We start from the raw sequence: 19,456 nt of genomic DNA, 5'->3' as shown, positions 1-19,456 counted from the left end.
TTAATTTTTCTAAAATGAAGTAGAAAGTCTTACAAGAACCCTGTTATGATGAGGAAATTAAGGCTAAGAGGGGTTAAATGACTTGCAGAAGACCTCACAGCTGAGAAGCAAAGGAGCTGGGTTTCCAACCTACACAGCCTAACTTCAGAACATGTGCTCTTCACTTCTCTGCAGTATTGAACACGGATTATTCTTACTCTCCAGGCAGAGGGGCTAAAAGGTCATGAGCTAGGTGCTGCCAAGTCTGCCATTGTAGAGGCTAGGAGTGAAGAAGGGGAGAAGGTGATACAATAAGTCTTGGAGAAACTGGAGAAGAGAGATTATAAGGTGATAATAGCTAAGAAATAGGATTTTTTTTCCTTAAAAAATTACTTATACATGCATTGGGCTAGATATTGGAGATAGAAAAGTAATGGAAACAATTTCAGTCTAGTGGAGAAGATAGGTAAATGCAATATAATGAAATTTAGAAGTTAATATAAACTTGTATGCAAGGTTCACAGAACATTAGAGAAATTAGATACACATGGAATTCATTCGTTCACTGCATTTATTTAAAGAGTATTTCCTGAGTCTCCACTCTGTGCTAGAAGCTGGAGAAACAAAATGGAAAAAGGTACAGTCCTTGTCCTGAAGAAACTCACAGCCTAGTGAAGATGCTTCTGAGGCAGCAATTCAGGTACAAAGAATGGCGCTACAAGGGCAGGGAAGGATTACACTGCCTGCAGTGTTCAGACAATGCCAACTGTCTAGTTAGCTATTACCTGAGCGAAAAGTTAAGACTATGGCTTGACAACAGAAGAGGACACTAGAAAGGAACACAGTGGACAGGTCTGAAAGGGCTTGGGTTTTTTACTGCTTTTGGTTGCAATTGCCAGGGTACACGCATTTTCCTGCAGTATCCGTTTTATTAAAAATAATCTGGAGTACAAAAACACACTTTAAAAAATATATGGATGTATTATGTAGTTGACTGCAACAGCATATAGTAAGATATGACAGGAAGGAAATTCCACAGATGGGCAGGCAGAGGGCTCTCTCCGCAGAAGAGTCTGGGGCAGGAGTTCACGGTGGTCCTCAGCTCTCAGAGGGTTTAGGGCAAGATACTTGGAGAACATCGAGTTAAGAGTGAGAGAAAAACATACGAGTTAAATACACGGACTGCGGAGAGGGTGCGGCGCAGGTACAAGGAACCTGTGCTCCCCTCTGCTCCTTGGCTCTATTGTTCCTAAAATACCCTCCACCAGGAGCCCCTTTGTCCCCGGAGACAGAGCTCCTAGCTCGCGAGCTTCCCTTTCAAAACCCAGCGCCTCGTTGCCAGGGCAACCCTTTCCCGCCTGGCGAGCCTCTGCGATCTCCCTGCTATTGGCTTAGCGGACGCGGCGTGCGTCTGATGTCACTGCACGGCGCCGCGAGATCCGGGAATGCTGCGAAACCTCATTTCCGGGGCCCCAGCGGCCGGTGGCGGGACCTGTAGCTGTTGGCCCAGCGGGCGCTGGGCAAAAGCCCCACGTGGGGTGGCGGCTGGTGTTACAGACCGCGGCGGGAGAGAGGCGCGGTAGGAACGGGTCTTTGGAGCCGTGACCGGCGCAGGTGCGGGAATCCGTGGTGCCGCCCGCATTCTCTCGGAGCAGGAGACTTCCTCTCTGGCCTGTTGCTATGGCCGCCGGACCACGTTGCTAAGGAGCCTGGAGATGTTGAGCGCCAAGAGCTCGCCCTTCATGGTCGGGCTTTGACCGAGAGTTGCCTTGTCGGCCTTATTTGAAACTGGCCGCCTTTCTCCCACTCTCCCCGACCTTCTTAAAAAAACAAAAAAAACCACAGCTTTCTCTCCATGTCCTTCTCATTTTCTAACTTTGACAACATCCCGGCTCTGAACTGGTCTTAGGTATTTGGAAATGTGTGGTGTTGGAGGCGGAGAGGCTAGGAAAATGGAAAGATATTAAGACCCTTAATACTGGCTCTTTGGATTTATAGTACTTTATGGTGAAAAGGATTGGGATAGGTGAATATTGGGCTGTGTCGCTGTTCTTTGGAATTTGAAGGAGTTTTAGAGATGGAGCTCATCTTCTTTTGTGGGGCTCCTATTACACTTTTGGAACTTCCCAAACACCAGATTAGAGAGTAGGGGAAAAAAAAGTGGCCTCTGCCTCTGAGAATTTGCCAGATAGTTTAGTGCAGTGGTCTCAAAGCCAAGTGCGAGAAGAAAATGCATGTGGGAAAAGAAATAGGTTATATGAACTGTCCAAAACAATGAAAAAAGAGTACGCTTTCCTGGCATTGACCCAGATGCCTATAATCCCTTGTAGATGACCTGCAGCATCTAAGGAAACCTGAGGTAAAAATGAGGGGTCCACAGTGGGGGCCTCCTTGGTTTGTTTGCTCTCTGATACTGTGACATAGTTTAGGTGATGGGGTTAAGTGGATTTATGGATTTTAGTGTCTATTTAGGATTTATATATTGTTTTGTAAAAGATTGAGGGGTGTCTGTTGCAATATTTAGAACACAAAATAGTTCTTACTTTTTCACTTCCTCCCACCATTAACCCTTTACATCACCCCACATGTTATTTAACCAAAAAGCACTCAAAAGAATTTAGTGTAAGATGAATTAAGCTTTTTTCCCTTTACAAACAACTTATGCTCTGGGTTTGCTGTCAGTGGTATGCTGCGAGGTGGATATTATTTTTAAAAATTGAGTACACTTCATTTGTCTGTAATGGAAAGGGTGATACTTTTAACAGTAACTGAAAAACTAATTGTTTTGGAAAGAAACTAACGGTGTTTTGGAAGTGGACAGAGAAATGTTTGCATCATTGTGTGTGTATATGTTTTGATATTGTTGCTGAAAATTACATAATTGTATTACACATAAAAACTGTCCTGTATACTTAAAACCCTTGGAAGCTCAACTTTCTAACATGTTTGTCAAGTGAAGAGTTTCAGTGGCTTTTTGAACGTATTCAAAATATAACGTAGCACTTTCGTGTTAGTGCCTTACAGAAACAGCTATGTGACATAAAAGGAGATAGATAGAAATTGAGTCATTCTAACAACAACTTTTGCAGAATTGGAAGGTAATATTGAAAAATGTGCATCATGATTTGATGTGGTGAACAATGCTATTTTTCTGTTTGTAAGTAGGTATCTTTGTGATGCATCTTTTTCAGATATGACAGCTATTACAATTTACAACCAGAAAAAAAAAAATACTGAATTTAAATCAGGTCTTCAAATTGATAGCACAAGTATTAAACCAATTTTTTCAAAAAGGAGAAGACATAATTTAGTTACATTGACCCCCACTATTATTAGTAATACTGAAAACATTTTGTACCATTATAAAGAAAATGACAGTAGCTAAACTCATATAGTACTTACTATGTGCCAACCACTTTTCTAAAGTCTTCATCTACTTTTAGAGTAGCTAGTTACTGTAATTATCCCCAGTTATAGACTTGAGGAAACTCAAGTTTCCTTGACACAGATTTTTTTTTTTTTTTATTAAACAGAAACTTAGATCATATTGTTCCCCATCAGGAGTTCTCAAAACAGAGACCAGGTGCAACAGTAAATACTTGTTGAATAATCACTGAAGTGCAGTATTAGGTTGACGTAATTAAAGCCTGCCTTAGCTTATCTTAGAATATTATCTGACAAATTTAATGAGCTAATTACCATATTTCTAGAAAATGCCTTGGGGATGAATGTGAAGTGTAATATTGGGAAGTAACTCATCTGCTGGTAGTAGGATGAGAAAATTAGTATATTAAATCAAGAACGTTGAAATTTAAAATTATTCTGTGTACAGAAATAATCTTAACATTTAGTTTATCTTTACAAGGTACTTTGGTCACATCGTATTTGAAATATTTGGGGGCTGAATGTTATTACATGGAGCTTTGTCCTTGTGAAGATTTCTAATTTGTCAAGTGAATTAAAATAATCTCATGTTAGTACTCATTTAAGAAGGCATCAGCATTTATCCTGAAGAAGAGAAAACTAAGGAGTTATGACCCATGTCTTCAAATATTTGAAAAGCTGTCATTTGGAAGTGGAAGAAGACTTCACCTGTGTTGCCTTAAGAGAAGATCTTACAGATCTTTTAGAAAAATAATTAAAGACTTAAAGTGGGAAGTGCTCTAATGGAAGAATAATTGCAGTGTCATATAAATGGGGGAATGGAGTAACCAGATAGAAATAAGAAGGAAGCAGTGCATAAATCAGAGTGCTATGGATGTGGACATTTGAGAAACAGAAGATCAGGAAAGGCTGCATGGCACTTGGGATTGGAGCTAGACCTAGAAATACCAGCAGGCAGTTGAGTGTATGAGTCTGAGTGTTGTGGTGGAAGATTCCTTGAAATAATTTGATTAGGCAGGGAATCAAGGGCTATGAATGAGAGCTCTCCCATTAGCAGAAAAGAGGGAATTGTGAAAGAGGGAGAAGTGAACTACCATTTACTGGATAAGCAACTTTATATATTACCTTATTTAACCTTCAATAGCAGCCTTGATAGGTTTGTATTATTTCCCCCATTTTCATAGGTCAAGAAGTCAAGGCTCAGAGAGATTAAATAATCTGCTTAAATTCTTAAACATATAATTGGTAGAGATGAGATGCAGACCCAGATCTGAGCCCAAAGCTCCTACCTTGTCACACCACACTGATCACATCTGTAGGGTTGAGTGTAGGAAACGGAAGAAAAGGAGACAACAGAGATCCTAAATTTTTCAGCCTGAGGGACCAGAAAACTGGTTGTACCTTGAATTAACAAGAGGTTCATAACTTCAGTGTGATAACTTCAGTTTTGGTTACGTTCAATTTAGGGAACTTATGGTACATTTAGTAGGAGAGTTCATTTTGTCACTGGAAAAGTAGGACTTGTTATGCAGATGTTAACATTTGGAACTTTGGAAATACGGAGGCCAGAGAAGGTGAAGACAATATGGGACATGCCAACCACTTTTTCCAGAAATCTGGTCTGCATTTTCTGAATATAGCCAGAGGATTACAGTTGAGTTTCTAAACGTATGTTTTGACGGTTTGAATGGAAAAATGCATATTTTTATACATCTTACTTTCTTACAGATGGTTTTTAGTTTACTGTTATCGATATTGAAGTTGATATAATTTCATATTTTCTTATTGGTCTTTCAGGTATTTTGTTCCATACCATACCTATTTTGTGGCTCTTTTACTGTATTTCCTACTCTGTTCTGTTTGGTCTTTATATTGTTAATGAATCCTTCTCCCCAAAAAAGTTGAAATCAAGTTTCATTTGACTGCAGGAGCAAAAGAGAAGCAATGCAGAAATCCGAGTGCCATAGAGGCGTACAGTTAAGAAGCAGAGTGACAGGTACAGAATGTTGCTTTTAAATGAAGAGGTAAATTTTGTTAATGACACATTCTGTTATACTGATGGATGCAGGATGAGCTTTCACCTCTTCCTTGTTGACATTCTGTTTCTTCCAGATAACTGTGATCAAAGGACATCATCAAGTGCACAAATAAAACATAGGACTACAGTTCAACAAAGGAAATCCTCCTCGTCAACCAGTTCTCCAGAATCTGCAAGACATCCTCGACCAAGTGATAAACTTAACCCTAAAACAATTAACCCTGTAGGTACCAAAGAGATTCCTGACTCAGTAGATTTCCAAAGTAGTAGACATTTTATTGAGCCATTCTGAATGCTATCCCAAGTTCTTTTGTTTGTTAGTTTTAAGCTAGTGGTGAAGGAAGGCATATGGTAATCATGATGAAGAATGGAGATAATGATGTGAGTGTGGAAGTGAGACGGTGTAAAGTAAAAACCAGCTTTGGTATATCCTATCACATTCATGGATGAGTATTGTAGAGTATAAAATAAATTGCATTATCAGCTTTTTTTTTACTTTACTATGGTTATTGTACTTCCTAATATCAATGAGTAAACTTGTATTCAATTGCCATAGGATGAATTACATGCTTCTATAGTTGCATAAAGTCTCTGACCATTTGTCTATCATCTATAAATGAGCTCCACTAGAACTCTTAACTACAGCCCTAGTTTTCTTTTGCCTTCTCACAGCAATTTAATCACATTTAGCAAACATAAGATTCATGTACATAAACGTGGGTAATTGTAAGTTTCTAGATCAGTTTATCCAAAAAGTGAACACATTTGTGCTCCATCACCAGATGGTGTCTGGCCCAGCCTTATATAGGGTAAGGTGATAATGGTTTCAGCCTTTAAAGGGGATTATGAGAGTGGCTGAGACATGGACTTTGATGGCAGGTAAAATATGGCAGATACTTAAGTAAGGATACAATGAACTATCCAAGGGCAGAGGGAGATTTTCTGACTTTATAAAAGGAAAATGGAAAATAGTTTAAGCTTCTGTGTTCCTTCACTTCTTTCTGTAATTTGCAGTGTCAAGGAAATCAAACACGTGAAAAATGCCCTGATATCTCTGTGCTCTTGCTTCCTTTTCTCATATTTCGTTGAGGGAGTTTATGGTGACACTTCAATTTTCTCCCTTTCTTTAAAGAAAAACTTTAGTAATATTTAGTGGCCCTAGTCTAAATTTTATTAAAAATTAAGAAAAGCTTTGGGAAATAATTTAACGATTTGACTTGAGAATAGGGTATATTAGAAAAGACCATGTCTAAGATATGTAAAAACTCCTGATCCAAAGCAAATCAGTTGGAAGTCGGGATAGTGGTTACCTTTGGGAGAAAAGGTGGAAAGGGGTTGGAAAGAGGCACCGGTAACATTCAGATTTTCCACCTGAGTGTTGGTACACAGGTATATTCACTTTATGAGAACTCACTGATCTATACACAGTTTTTAAGACTTACATTTTTCTTAGCAGGAATTATAATTAGATAAATGAAACGTTAGTATTGCTGTGAATTGTCACACAGAACATAGGTTGAGCTTTGTAAATTAATCTTTTATTATAATATTATATTTTAATGAAATGTCATTTATGTATTTTTACTTAAAACATATGTGTTTTTCCAGAGGAAAAAGGGTTCGTTCTAAACTTAGACTTTTATGTACATTTTAAAATTACTGCATGTGACTTTAAAAAGTTTTTTTAGCTAGTTGTATCTTTAAAATAGATTAGTAAGTTTATATTTTGTAATTTAGACGGCTATGTTTCATTTGATTATGTTCAAAGTACCATGTGGCAAAATATTTACTTTCTGTGCCTAAATTCTTAAGCCTCTGATCACTTACATTGAGATTCTGTATGCTGCGATTGTTTAACTGTTGTGATTGATCATCTTTTAAATTATCTTTGAGAGTGCATATAGAATTAATTTAGTCATAAAATAATTATATAGAAAAACTGAAAGTTGTGAAGTTATATATCTAAGCAGACACATCTGGGCATGTGTTTGTGAGAGTCTTGCTCTGTCTTCAACTCTGTCACTCCTGTTCATCCTAAGACTTTGATTTTTATTGAAGCACAAAACCAGATTGGAGAAATTACAGGTTCTCTGACCATCCAAGACCGTGCATATTTGAGTGGAGGAGAAGTAGGAGATGTGTGGGAGGTTGAAAACACATTATACTTTCCCTGTACACCTTTTCTCCATTTAGTCCTCACTTTGAAAGGTCACAGTGCAGAAGGGGTGGAAAGATGTTATTATCTTTATTGTATTTGTTTATAGTATTTATATTTAAAAATATTTATCTATAGTATATTTATTTTATATATGGTTTCAGCTACCTTCAAACCTTCTGAAACAAGTTAAGGGTAAAAGGAAATATACAAAATGCGTTTGTGGTTGTGGTTTCAGTATTGAGAGGATTGATCATTTTTCTTAGCCATTTTTCTGAGTAGAATGATGTTGTACTTGATATGAGCGTGGTGGCTTGGAAGTCAGGGTGTCCATCTGCCTCTGACCGCAACAGGATTGAAGTTGATTAGGTATCACAAAGTGGAGGTGATAGTAATATTTATTGTATTCTTGTCATTTTTTATTTCAGTTTGGTGAACAGTCACGAGCCCCTTCTGCATTTGCAGCTATTTACTCTAAGGGAGGTGTTCCTTGCAGGTAAGATCAGTACAAGTTATAATTGACTATATTATTCAAAATAATTGAGTAAAATCAATACAGTTTTCAGTTTAAAGTTTTGAAAAATTTATTTACTAGGGAGGTTGAAATAATGGTGACTTATTCATACTTTGGCTGTTGGAGTGGTATAGATCCTGGGACATTGTTGAAGAAAATCATTTTAATTCCAAAACAGAATTACTGATAGATGTACAGTAAACCACCAAATAATTTAAGAAATTGAATGAACCAGTTTCTAAAACAATTTAAGCATTCATAGGCTTGGGCGAATTTCAAATAAATAATCCTTTTTTGTTCGTGAACTGGAAGTTGACAATTTAATGAAATTGTTTCATTATTTTTTTAATTATACTTCAAAAATCAAAGATTTACAATTTTATTTATTGAAATTATACTTATTAATGAGTAATATAGCTGTTTTTGTTTACTTTTGATGCAGTTCTTGTAGCCCTCTTGGATAGAGATCAAAACTATTTTAAAGCAGACGATGCAGGTTACTAATAGAGTGATATCATTTTAAGATTTCACTACTGAGAAACATTAATTTCTTCTAAGTATAACCAGTTTTAGCCTGTTATAGATGATAGAAAATTTTGTTTTCATTGTGGAAAGAATAATCAAAACATTCTTTTTGTTGTTCTAAAGTTAAAGAAATGTAGTTTTTAGTGGTATTTTCAGATTTGGAGGGCTAGGAGTGAAAAATAAGCTCAGGAAGCATTCTTTAATTTATTGTTGTTATTATCTTGTACTTGCATTCTGAATTGAAACTCTATTTTAAGGGTCTTATACCCCCTCCCCATTCTGAGAATTTATTATTGCTAAAAATGTAAAAACAGTCTTGCCGAGGCTTCTTGCTATTATGAAAAGAAGGTGTCAAGTTGAGAACATTACAAAAGGAGCGTGAAGTAACAGTTGAGTGTGTTGAATAAGTTCACGGTCATGAGTGTGATGATGGTTCCATGGGTGTATTCATACGTCAAAACTTACCAAATTCTATACTGTATAACAATGTCCATTTTATTACATGTTGGTTATGTCTCAATAAAGGCTGTTAAAAAGAAAAAAAGCAGCAGCAGCAGTGACTTTAATTCAAGGGGCTGCCTCTTTGTTACCCTGCATGGGCCATTGCACCTTCCTGGCCTAAGTTTTCTTCTCTTTAACAGGGATAAAACCTGGCTTGCCTTTAGATTATTCATGTTAGGGTTAAATGATTTACATCTGAAAAATAATGTTACTTATTAAAAAATCATTGTTGCTAATTATCACATTTTGTTTGCATGTTTTGTGGTAGGTTTGCTATAGTTTTGTCTATATTATTTGGTTATAATTATAACTGAAACATATCAACTGTAACATTTGCATTAAGACACAAATAGCAACATGCTGGAACTCCAAAATTGTAGGCTAAACAAATGTGGAGTTTAGTTTTGCCACCAAACAATTTTGCTAAAAGAGTAGGAATTTGTAGGATTATAAATATATAATTATTGCTTTATAAGATGCCTTTGTAACATCATTTAAGGTCATAGTATTCCTACATGTTACAAAATAATTCTAATATGATTATGTTCTAGAAAGAATATGTATATGTTAGATAATCACTGCTTAATATATGTTGTCCTTGTTACATGCACTGCCTTTTATATTTTAGATTGGTCCATGGTTCAGTAAAACACAGGTTACAGTGGGAGTGTCCTCCTGAAAAGCTTCCATTTGATCCTCTTCTTATTACTTTAGCTGAGGTAAATACTCTATCTTTCCTAAATGTTTATGGAAAACAAATTTTTTAAATTGTGTTAAATGTTATTTTGTAACTCATCAGTAAATAGTTTTGAAATAAAAGCCAAACAACAGTATTAAAGCACCACGTTCCCTTAGGAACTAATTATGATTGGTATGTTTATTAAACTGTTTAAACAGCTTTATAAACATGAAATTAAACATGAAACATGAAATCTGCACAGGTATTTATAGATAAGTGGATAAAATATTCATATTTAATTTAAAAAAAAGTTCTTGGAATCAAATTGAATTAGTCAAATCAGGAGAATATCACTGATTTGAACTTATATTGCATCAGATAACAATTACTGATTGGTCTTTCTTTATAGAAGCAGGCACCTTTAATATGATATGTTTCTTAGGGAACTGATATTACCTACCTAATGTTCTTTGGGAGAATTCTCTGGGCTTTTGCCTACTGGTACATTTTAAGTAGAATATTATGGAGATGGTTTTTGTAGAGGATTTTAGAAAAACTGCTGATAGGTTCCTTTATATTATTTAACATTTGTTTCAGGAAAACAGTTGGCATAGTATTAGCTTGAAGAGAGTCAGTGATATCTCCTGTGAATTTTATTATTTATAAATGTATAGAGTTAGAGTCAGAAGTTGAGAAGTGAATTAACCAGTTGTACTTAACCTTTGAGATACTTGTCTTCTTTAAGAGTTAAGGATCATTTTTGTTGTTGTTGATGTTAAGAACGTCAGCAAGAGCTTCGATGGTATTAATCTGAATAGGCAGTGCCTCTAGGATAAGTCATACAGTAATAAGTAATCTAAATAAAATACGACACAGAAAAAACTCAAGCTTTTTTCCTTCATTTAAAGAAACATTTGCTTTTCCTATAAAACTAGTGGGGAGGGCCAGGTGGCGCCAAAACAGAAAAGTAGATAATTGTGCTGATTGAGATTTCTTAATTATAGTGAATCCTTAGAATTTCTAGTTCCTCCTTTAGTTTTCCAAGTATACTTACTCTTTTAAATGGACATAACAGTTACTACTGAAGACTGCCGAATTTTCTTAGGTCTCAGCTTTTCTTAATTTGTACCTCAGCTTGCCAAAGGTATTTTGGTGTAATAAGCAGTATATTTTTATGGGTAGCCTATTTTGAAATTAAATTTTAATTAGTCTCTTAAACTTGGTATTGAAAACTAAAGATGTTCTAATATTTCATTAGTTCTTTTTTAAACTTTTTATATATGGTAGCAAACAATATTTTAGATGAATCAAAACTATAGTGATACCTTTACAAACATACTCTAGCTAATCACAAGGAACGGGGAGTGCTTTAACTTGGGGAGTCCCCAAAGGGACTCTGAGTTTAGTTTAGACCTCATAAAGTCAGTCTTTTAAATACCCGTTTTCCAAACACCAATGCTTTTATTTGTGTACTGGGTAAACTCCACTCATTTAATAATGAGGAAATAGTGACAGAACCACCACTATTTAAATCCATTTCACCTCTTGACCTGAGATTCCTCATCTCTAAAATGAAAAGGATAGGGGTGCTCCTAAGACCATAGAACCTGTGTTCCAAAATGGTGCTGGTGTGCTTGGCATCATAGTTTTCAAAAGCATGACAGCATCTAGGAGAAGAAGTGCTTCATCACCGTTTGGAAGCAGATAGTTTGGTCTCAAGGACAAATTGTTTGAAAATTAGTATTTTTAGGCATGACCCTGCAGCTGGTTATAGTTATTCCAAATAATAATTATCCAAACTGAGGGAATGTTGCCATTGCTTTCTTTCTTTTTTTTTTTAACATCTTTATTGGAGTATAATTGCTTTACAGTGGTGTGTTAGTTTCTGCTGTATAACAAAGCGAATCAGTTATACATAAACATATATCCCCATATCTCCTCTCTCTTGCGTATCCCTCCCACCCTCCCTATCCCACCCCTCTAGATTTCTTTCTTTGTTTTATCTTTTCAAAAAAGGTACCTATTTTATCCTGACTCAAAGTGATCAGTTACATCAAAAGACTACTGTCTAATTGTTCCTAATACATTTGGGGTGAAAGGCATAGTAAGAAATGATTTCCAGTGTTTTTTTTTTCATATTTTTGTTTGACATTCTGATGTTAAAAATGGCATTTGATATCTTACAATGCATTTTAGACATAGTATAAGGTTTGTCTTAGTATTTAAATATGAAGGAAATATAATATTTTAGAAAGTCATTAAACAAGTTGCAAAATCACCTTTAAGATAAGGGGTCCAGTAATTTTGCATTCATAAAGTAGAGTTTATTAACATACATTTTAGACTAATTTGCTCTGATTTCAGGCAGTGTTTGGGAGTATATACAACATGTTTTTAGTATCCTAGTGAGGTTTTTTTTTCCTTCTCTTTATTTCTTTTTATTTCTTTCCTCTCCCACCTGTCCTCCTTTCTCTTTTTTCTGTTTTCTTTTTCTTTATTTCTTTTACTTTTCCTTACTTCTCCTTTGATTTTTCCTGTTCCTTTTATTTTTTTCTTATTCTTTTTCCTTTCCTTCTTTTCTTGGTTAGGGATCCCTCCTGCCTCATGTATGTCCTGTGTTCCACGATTTCTTAGTTTAATTGAAATTGTAATTACTGAAATTATATTTCACAAATAGGAAAATAATAAAACTTGATTTTTACTTACACAAGTGAGGATTAATTTTTTTGGTATTAGCATCACTAAATGGGTAGTAAATCATGTTTTTGTCTTTGTTTTGGCAGGGTCTGAGGGAGACTAAACATCCATACACCTTTGTGTCAAAGGAGGGTTTTAGAGAATTACTTTTGGTCACAGGTGCTCTTGAAAAAGCTGTGCCTTTGCTTCCTAGACTGATTCCTGTGCTGAAGGCAGCTCTGGTATGTCCTTTATTCCTTTAGACTTTCTGTGGTACATTTAGAATATTTCATGTCTTTTTTTCTTTCAAATTATATGCAAATTTGTTCTTTACCTGTGATTTTGATGTGTGTGCAGAATTAGGCCACTGTTATTCAGGGCCAGATGATTACTTCCTGGAAGACACCTTGGGAGGATGTACTAAAAGGTAAAAAGGGACATCTTGAGTAATTAGAGAAAATAATGAACCTCAAATCAGTCTTTCCGTAGGCTACAACATATTTTAATTAATGTTTCAGTCAAGCCAAATTTGGTTTTTGCTTCTAGATGTCCTGTACTAAAGGTTATGTTTTAAATTCTGGGTTTGGTTGACTATCTTCTAGGACTGAATGTTCAATCTCTTTTTCTCTACCTGCTTGCCCTTTCTCCTCACCCATCCTGCCTTCTCCCCTCTTTCTGTCCCTGCCTGTGCACCCCTAACCACCCAACCCTCCCCAGGTCCACTTGGATGATGAAGTGTTTGAAAGAGGATTGAATGCTCTGGTACAGTTAAGTGTCGTTGTTGGCCCTTCTCTAAATGACCATCTGAAACATCTGCTTACAAGTGTAAGTACTGAAAAGATTAGGTAGGGATTGTGTATATGTATCTCTTCTTGATGTAATGGCTTCAAATTAATCATTAAAATGATTCAAAACATTAAGAAAACCTTATCATCCTAACCAAAAAAATATAGACGTCAGACCTAGTTGTTCATAAAATATTTTTACTAGTGGACATGGAAAGCAGCCACATGAGCAAATTTAGAGTTGTAATCAAAGTAAGCAGAAGTTGAATGGACAAAAATTAATGAAGTGTGAGGACTTCATGCCTATGTGGACTGGCTATGAATTATAAGCAGAGCTTATACGTATTCTTGTGGAATTGGATATTGTCAAAGTGATGTTCTTCATCTTTTTTCTTTTTCTTTGTTTCACATTGTAAGTTTTTTAGTGAGTCTCTAGCATTCAGGATGAGACATTTTCCTGTTAGGAGTAGTTTAACCATATCACAAACTTATATTGGGGTACTCTGCAGTTCAAGTGGTCCTCAAGACCACCCTTAGGTTGAACAACTTGCTGAAAGGACTCATGGAACTCAGAGAAGCTGTTATTCAGTGTTGCAGTTTATTACAGTGAAAGGATACAGATTGAAGTCGGCCAAGGGAGGAGGTGCATGGAGCAGGGCTGAGAGAGACCAGGTGTGGAGCTTCAGTTGTCCTCTCCCAGTGGAGCTGTGTGGCCAGTGCTTGCATTTTCCAGCAGTGACGTCTGGCATGATGCATGGAGTATTGCCAGCACGGGAAGCTCACCTGAGCCTGGGTGTCCAGGGTTCTCATTAGAAGTTTGTCACATGGCATCACCGCCTGCCTGCCTGGTTGACCTTGGTCTCCAGCCTCTAGAAGTTGAGCTGATACCTTGTGGCCCGAGGCCCCCACTTAAATCACTTTTGTTAGCATTGACTATCTGGTGTGGCCCAAGGCCCCAGGTAAGCAAAGACATTCTTATCTGGAAGGACCTTCCAAGAGCTTCAAGGTTTCCATCCAGGAGCCAGGGGCAAGGACCAAGCCTTTCTTTATGCAGAGTTAATCCTTTACCGCACACACTGAAAGAAAGATTAAAGTCCTGGCTGGGATAAGCTGTAGCTAGAATTTCTCTGCATGCATCCTTCTGTAGTTCAGAGCAGAGACATCTATGTTGATCACAGTTCCACTTTTTTCTTGGACCCATCCACCGGAGAGATCCTAGAAGTGTATTTTTAACTTCTTATTCTGCAGATAGACTAATACACCCCAGGAACCACCTGGCTAAGCCTATGGAAAGAAGGGGTGGTGGTGCAAGTAGGGGTGCTGTGGTTAGAAATGGTAGGAGATAAAGTCTCACCATGGGTCTGGTGGGGAGAAGACAGAGTGAGACCAGACTCTCAAATGTTAACATATGGGGAGTCTCAGGACAGAAGGAGGAGAATCCTGGCAGATCCTTGCTTATCACCCTCAGGTCAGCAGGTTGGGTTGTGGCTGACTAACTACAGAAATTTCACAGTAATATGTAGAATGACTCATTGTAGATTGATTGCTTCCTTCAAACATTCAGCAGTTCAACATAAATCTGCTGTTCTCTGCCCTCCCATTTTGTGTCAGGTATCATGTGAGGCACAGGGAATATAATGCTGAACAAAACCAGATATGCCCCCTGTCCTTGTGGAGGTTGGTTTTTGTTTGGGGGAGAAATAAGTAGCAAGGACGTCCTCTGAGAGAATTAGGATGAGGTGAAGAGGAAGTGACATGGAGATAAAAGGATCCTTCCCCCAACTGGAAGTTGAGCTTCCTAAACAGCCTCCCATTCCTGCCCAGTGTTGGCGGAGGGAGAAGACCAGATCAACAGTTAAACTATTTTCTTTTTTTTTTAAGGGACGGTAGCATTAATCTTTGGTCAGTCACATTCCTGCCCACAGCTCTGCTTTTCCTAAGACAAGGACTGACTGAAAGGACCTCTTCCCTTCATGGGGCGGCAACACTTTGGGGAGACCTAGCTACCACACTGGGCTTCACACCCCAGTGGGATTCCACAGAGGAGAGATCCTTGGAAACAGGACATGTGGAAGTTTGTCCCTGGTCTGTTAGCTACATACCATGAGGACCACTGAGGCGCTAGATGCTCCCTCCCCTCCCCTCATCCACCACCCCCTTCAGCCAGAAAGGCTCCACTTTTCATGTCTCATAAACTTCTACATTAGGTGTTTATTTTAAGAAAGGACTCGTCTTCTAGAAAAAGAATTTCAAAACCAGTTACTGAACCTATATACAACTGATTTTCTTCATATGTGAAATAAGTCATATCCTTTCTGAGCTTCAACTCTGAGAGACTGTCCACTGACCCTAGGACAGTGATCCTCAAACTTGAAGGAAGAAAGAAAGAAATCACCTGGGAATCTTGCTAAAAGTGCAGAACCTGGGCCTTTGTCCTGCGATTCTGATAGAGCAATTTATGGGGTGGGACCAAGAATCTGTACTTTGTAAATGGGCATCTGTGGTGGTTCTGATGGTGGTGGTTCATTGTTTGTCCTGCACTCCCATGCCTGAGAACATGGTCTCAAAGAAAGCAAACTTAAGATCTATAAGAGGTGCCTTTTCTGTTCATCCCCAGGATGTTGATAAGCCCAGCCTGTCCTCTCTTTTAGAGTTGCTTTTCTCACATTTTTAATCTTTCTGGGTGTCTCTTCTGACCCTCCCTAACCTTTGATGACCTGCTGAAAGGACCCATTCCTCAGTGCTCAGTGGTGGGAAGTATGCCGGGGTTACTCACAGATCTGGGAAGAGGAAGAACCAGAAACCTACTCTAGGACAGGGGCTTTATGTGTTTGATCAATGAGGAATTCTTGCCTGGGCCCCATTTTTATCCCCAGAAGGTGGAGCCGTGAGCAAGTCCTGCTGTAGCTGAAATGTTTAGGTCTTTGGGTGAGTGTTGCAGACACTTGGTGGGAGAACACAGTTATGAGTTGTGCCTGAGGGCCTGAATTGCGCCGTTTCTCTCTTTGCTCTTGTTCTCGCTCACCTGTGCTCTCTCCCTTCTTAGCCAGAGCACCTGTCCAAGGAGGCCCCTTCAGGACATAGCTGGGGGTGATAGGTGGTCTTGTGGTTTTTAGTCTGATTCTTTTGCCTGCCACTGTTAACCGAGTTATTCATGTAAATGCTCTGTTCTGTTGTCTCTTCCTTTTTTAACTGTAGGAAACACGTGTGTTTTAGAAGCTTAGCTTTCCATCGTAGTCCTGCAGATGCTCTTGCAAATTACAGAATGGGAATGTATACAATTTCTTAGAAAACTTACTCTGGAAAACTTACAGTATGCTAGTACTGTAGTAGATTTTGTAGGGTTGGTATTGTTTCAGATAATAGAAATCCATTTTTTTAAACAAATACAGTGGTGTCTATTATATGTAAATTTTAATGAGATGTTTCCTTGAAACATCTCATTCCTTGATGATTTCCTTGAAATCTAAAACAAATTAAGTGGGGTTTATGTACTTACTATACAGTAAAGACTCAATGGTATTATTTCTAGTTAGCCTATTAGTGAAGTTTTACTTATGTTTATAGTGAATAGTGTTACTTTTTCAAATCATTTCATTCCCTTAATCTTATTTGAAAAGCTTTCCAGGAGACTAAGAGACAAGAAATTCAAAGAACCAATCACCACTGCATTACAGAAGCTGGAGCAGCATGGTGGAAGTGTAAGTGAACATTATTCCCCATAAATCATACTTTTTAAACATTTCAATTGTACTATGAAATTGACTGAATAACATATATTATCTCACTTCAGGCTCAAGTAACCACGTGGAGTTGATATTATAATTCTCATTTTAGAGCTCAGAGTTTCTGTCTTGCCAAGGTCACACAGTTTTGTTTTGTCTTTCTTAATTGAAGTATAGTTGATTTACAATGTTGTGTTAGTTTCAGGTGTACAGCACAGTGATTCAGTTATACATATGTGTGTGTGTGTGTGTGTGTGTGTGTGTACCCTTTTTCAGGTGCTTTTCCCTTATAGGTTATTATAAAATATTGAGTATAGTTCCCTGTGCTATACAGTAGGTCACACAGTTTATAAGCACGAGGATTCAGACCCAGGTTAACATAGGGCCTGTGCACTGCACCGTGCTTACTGTACCACACTCTGTGTAGTACAGCTGTACGTTTTTTTAAATTTTGGTTGTATTTTGTATTTTGGATGTTTTTGCTTTGACCCTTGGGAAATTCAGAAAACAAAGGGATTAACTTAACTCGTTGAAGAAAAAGTGTTATTTTTCCTTTCATTTGCCATCTTCTCTGTCTGAAAAATTTACAATCTGCCCATAATCGAAGATTGAAATGAGGTTCCCAGGTGGCTGCGTTGTTCTCTCTGGAAGGCATGTGTGCTCGCTCGAGCATGCTCACATGCACACAGAGGAATGATTCAGCTGACTAGTCTAGCTTGCAAGAAGGTGCAGAGCCGTGGGGGATTGCATTACTGTCTGTGTGTTGTGAAATAACTGGGTTAATTGAATTTTCATCACTTGAAAGAAGTGTTCAAATAATCTAGTCTTGGAAATATTTCCATAATGCAGTAGTAATTCCACCATGTTTTGGAGATTACATTTAATCAGATCTTAATGATAGAGTTGTATGTGATTATCTTAACATTGTAGAACTTAGTTACACTCTAGGTATTTGATTATAAAGAAAATTTGCATGATCGATACAATCTTAAAACGGCAGATGTTTGAGTTTAAGCATTGCCTAAATTACTTAATTTGACCAATTTCAGTGACTTTTAAAACTGACTATATTCTTTTCATGATGAATGCCTAGAATAAAGTTTATGAGGAGGAAGTCAGTCCCTGGGCTACTAGATGATGAATTTCTTTGTTGTGTGTGGGTCTAGGCGGAGGGTTAGCCTTCTGACACCTTGTTGAGATGCACAGAATCATCCCGCAGTCAATCCAGTGTCCCTTCCCAGCAGAAAGGAGATTCTTCTTGCTTACAAATGTGTTGTTCTGAGAATTGGAATGCGAAATAATTTGCCCTTTCCTCTCTGTGAAATGCAGATAAACACATGCTAAATAACATGGCAAGGCTTTTCAATCTGAAACTCTCCCCAGATGTTTTTCACACATCCTGTGCTGGTATGGGACATGGGCGATTAGAAAGGGGTGGGCCCAGCAGGTTAGATTTCTTGGGGGGGGGGTGGAGGAGGGGATAGTTTTTGAGTAAATACAGGTTAGAAATAGCACACTAGGAATTGGAGGGGGAATACTGAGGATGTAGGTGACCAATCCAAGGGTCCCAGTGATAGCTAGCAAGGAAGTTCTCTTATTGCCACTCAATCTCATTAGTTTTTAATCATGCTAATACAGAATTTAAAAAGATTTTGAAGTTATAAGGACTATTAAGTGTCGTTTATTCCCTCATACTTTTGATCTTCTTGTTCCCCCTTCTAATGTCCTACATAATATTTTAGTAATAATTAATGTAATTGCAACAGGAAGTTTCAATCACATATCAAAGACTTCCCCTTGGCTTAATTATTATTGTGCTTGCTTTAGGTACTTTATAATCCATCATGAAATTAATGATGTTCTTTCCTTTCTAAAAACTTAAATGTTTACATCTTTCTCTTTCTTTAAATATTGGAGATGAGTCTTTATGAGAGATTCTTCTCAATATTATAGTTTCTCATTTCTTAAGGCTCACGTGTATCACAATGATGAAAAGACTCAACTTCTAGAGAAACTAAAATATCAGTTACAGACAGCCAGTGTCATTTTTTAGAACTAATCAGTTTGCTATCTGCCTTAAACTGAAATTGGTTCATTCTCAGCCTGATTTAATTTTCTTTTTCTGTTTTTTTTTTTTTTTTTTTTGGTGGTACACGGGCCTCTCACTGTTGTGGCCTCTCCCGTTGTGGAGCACAGGCTCTGGACGCACAGGCTCAGCGGCCATGGCTCACGGGCCCAGCCGCTCCGCGGCATGTGGGATCTTCCCGGACTGGGGCACGAACCCGTGTCCCCTGCATCAGCAGGCGGACTCTCAACCACTGCGCCACCAGGGAAGCCCTAATTTTCTTTTTAAACGATATACACATTAGTCTTGAAAAAAATACATACACATATACATCCTGATCTTTATCGAGCAAGTAAGAACTTATTACATGAGAGGTACTCTATTGAGTATATTTTAGACATTAAACTCATTTAATCTTCGCTACATCCCT

At 37.6% G+C, this 19,456-nt stretch overlaps 1 protein-coding gene across 3 annotated transcripts in view; it reads left to right on the top strand.

Moving 5' to 3' along the window:
- The window catches only part of PACRGL (parkin coregulated like), a 78,225-nt gene that overhangs the window by 51,732 nt on the left and 7,037 nt on the right, over nucleotides 1-19,456 (top strand). For 2 of the 3 annotated variants that reach the window (XR_014296719.1, XM_082653964.1), the window contains exons 1-8: nucleotides 1,468-1,593; nucleotides 5,292-5,359; nucleotides 5,476-5,624; nucleotides 7,985-8,052; nucleotides 9,725-9,815; nucleotides 12,559-12,693; nucleotides 13,169-13,276; nucleotides 16,857-16,937. Coding sequence is in view for 2 of the 3 variants with exons in the window: in XM_082653964.1 (XP_082510090.1) it covers nucleotides 5,308-5,359; nucleotides 5,476-5,624; nucleotides 7,985-8,052; nucleotides 9,725-9,815; nucleotides 12,559-12,693; nucleotides 13,169-13,276; nucleotides 16,857-16,937 (684 nt within the window). In the remaining variant the exon portion in view is untranslated. Of the gene's footprint in view, nucleotides 1-1,467; nucleotides 1,594-5,291; nucleotides 5,360-5,475; nucleotides 5,625-7,984; nucleotides 8,053-9,724; nucleotides 9,816-12,558; nucleotides 12,694-13,168; nucleotides 13,277-16,856; nucleotides 16,938-19,456 lie in introns of those variants that run through there. The other variant, XM_082653965.1, reaches the window with a different exon arrangement.

The sequence above is a fragment of the Grampus griseus genome (assembly GCF_964374135.1).
Source record: "Grampus griseus genome assembly, chromosome: 4".
Classification (NCBI taxonomy): domain Eukaryota; kingdom Metazoa; phylum Chordata; class Mammalia; order Artiodactyla; family Delphinidae; genus Grampus; species Grampus griseus.
The sequence above is the reverse complement of the archived record's forward strand: the minus strand, read 5'-3'. Positions and strand labels throughout refer to the sequence as shown.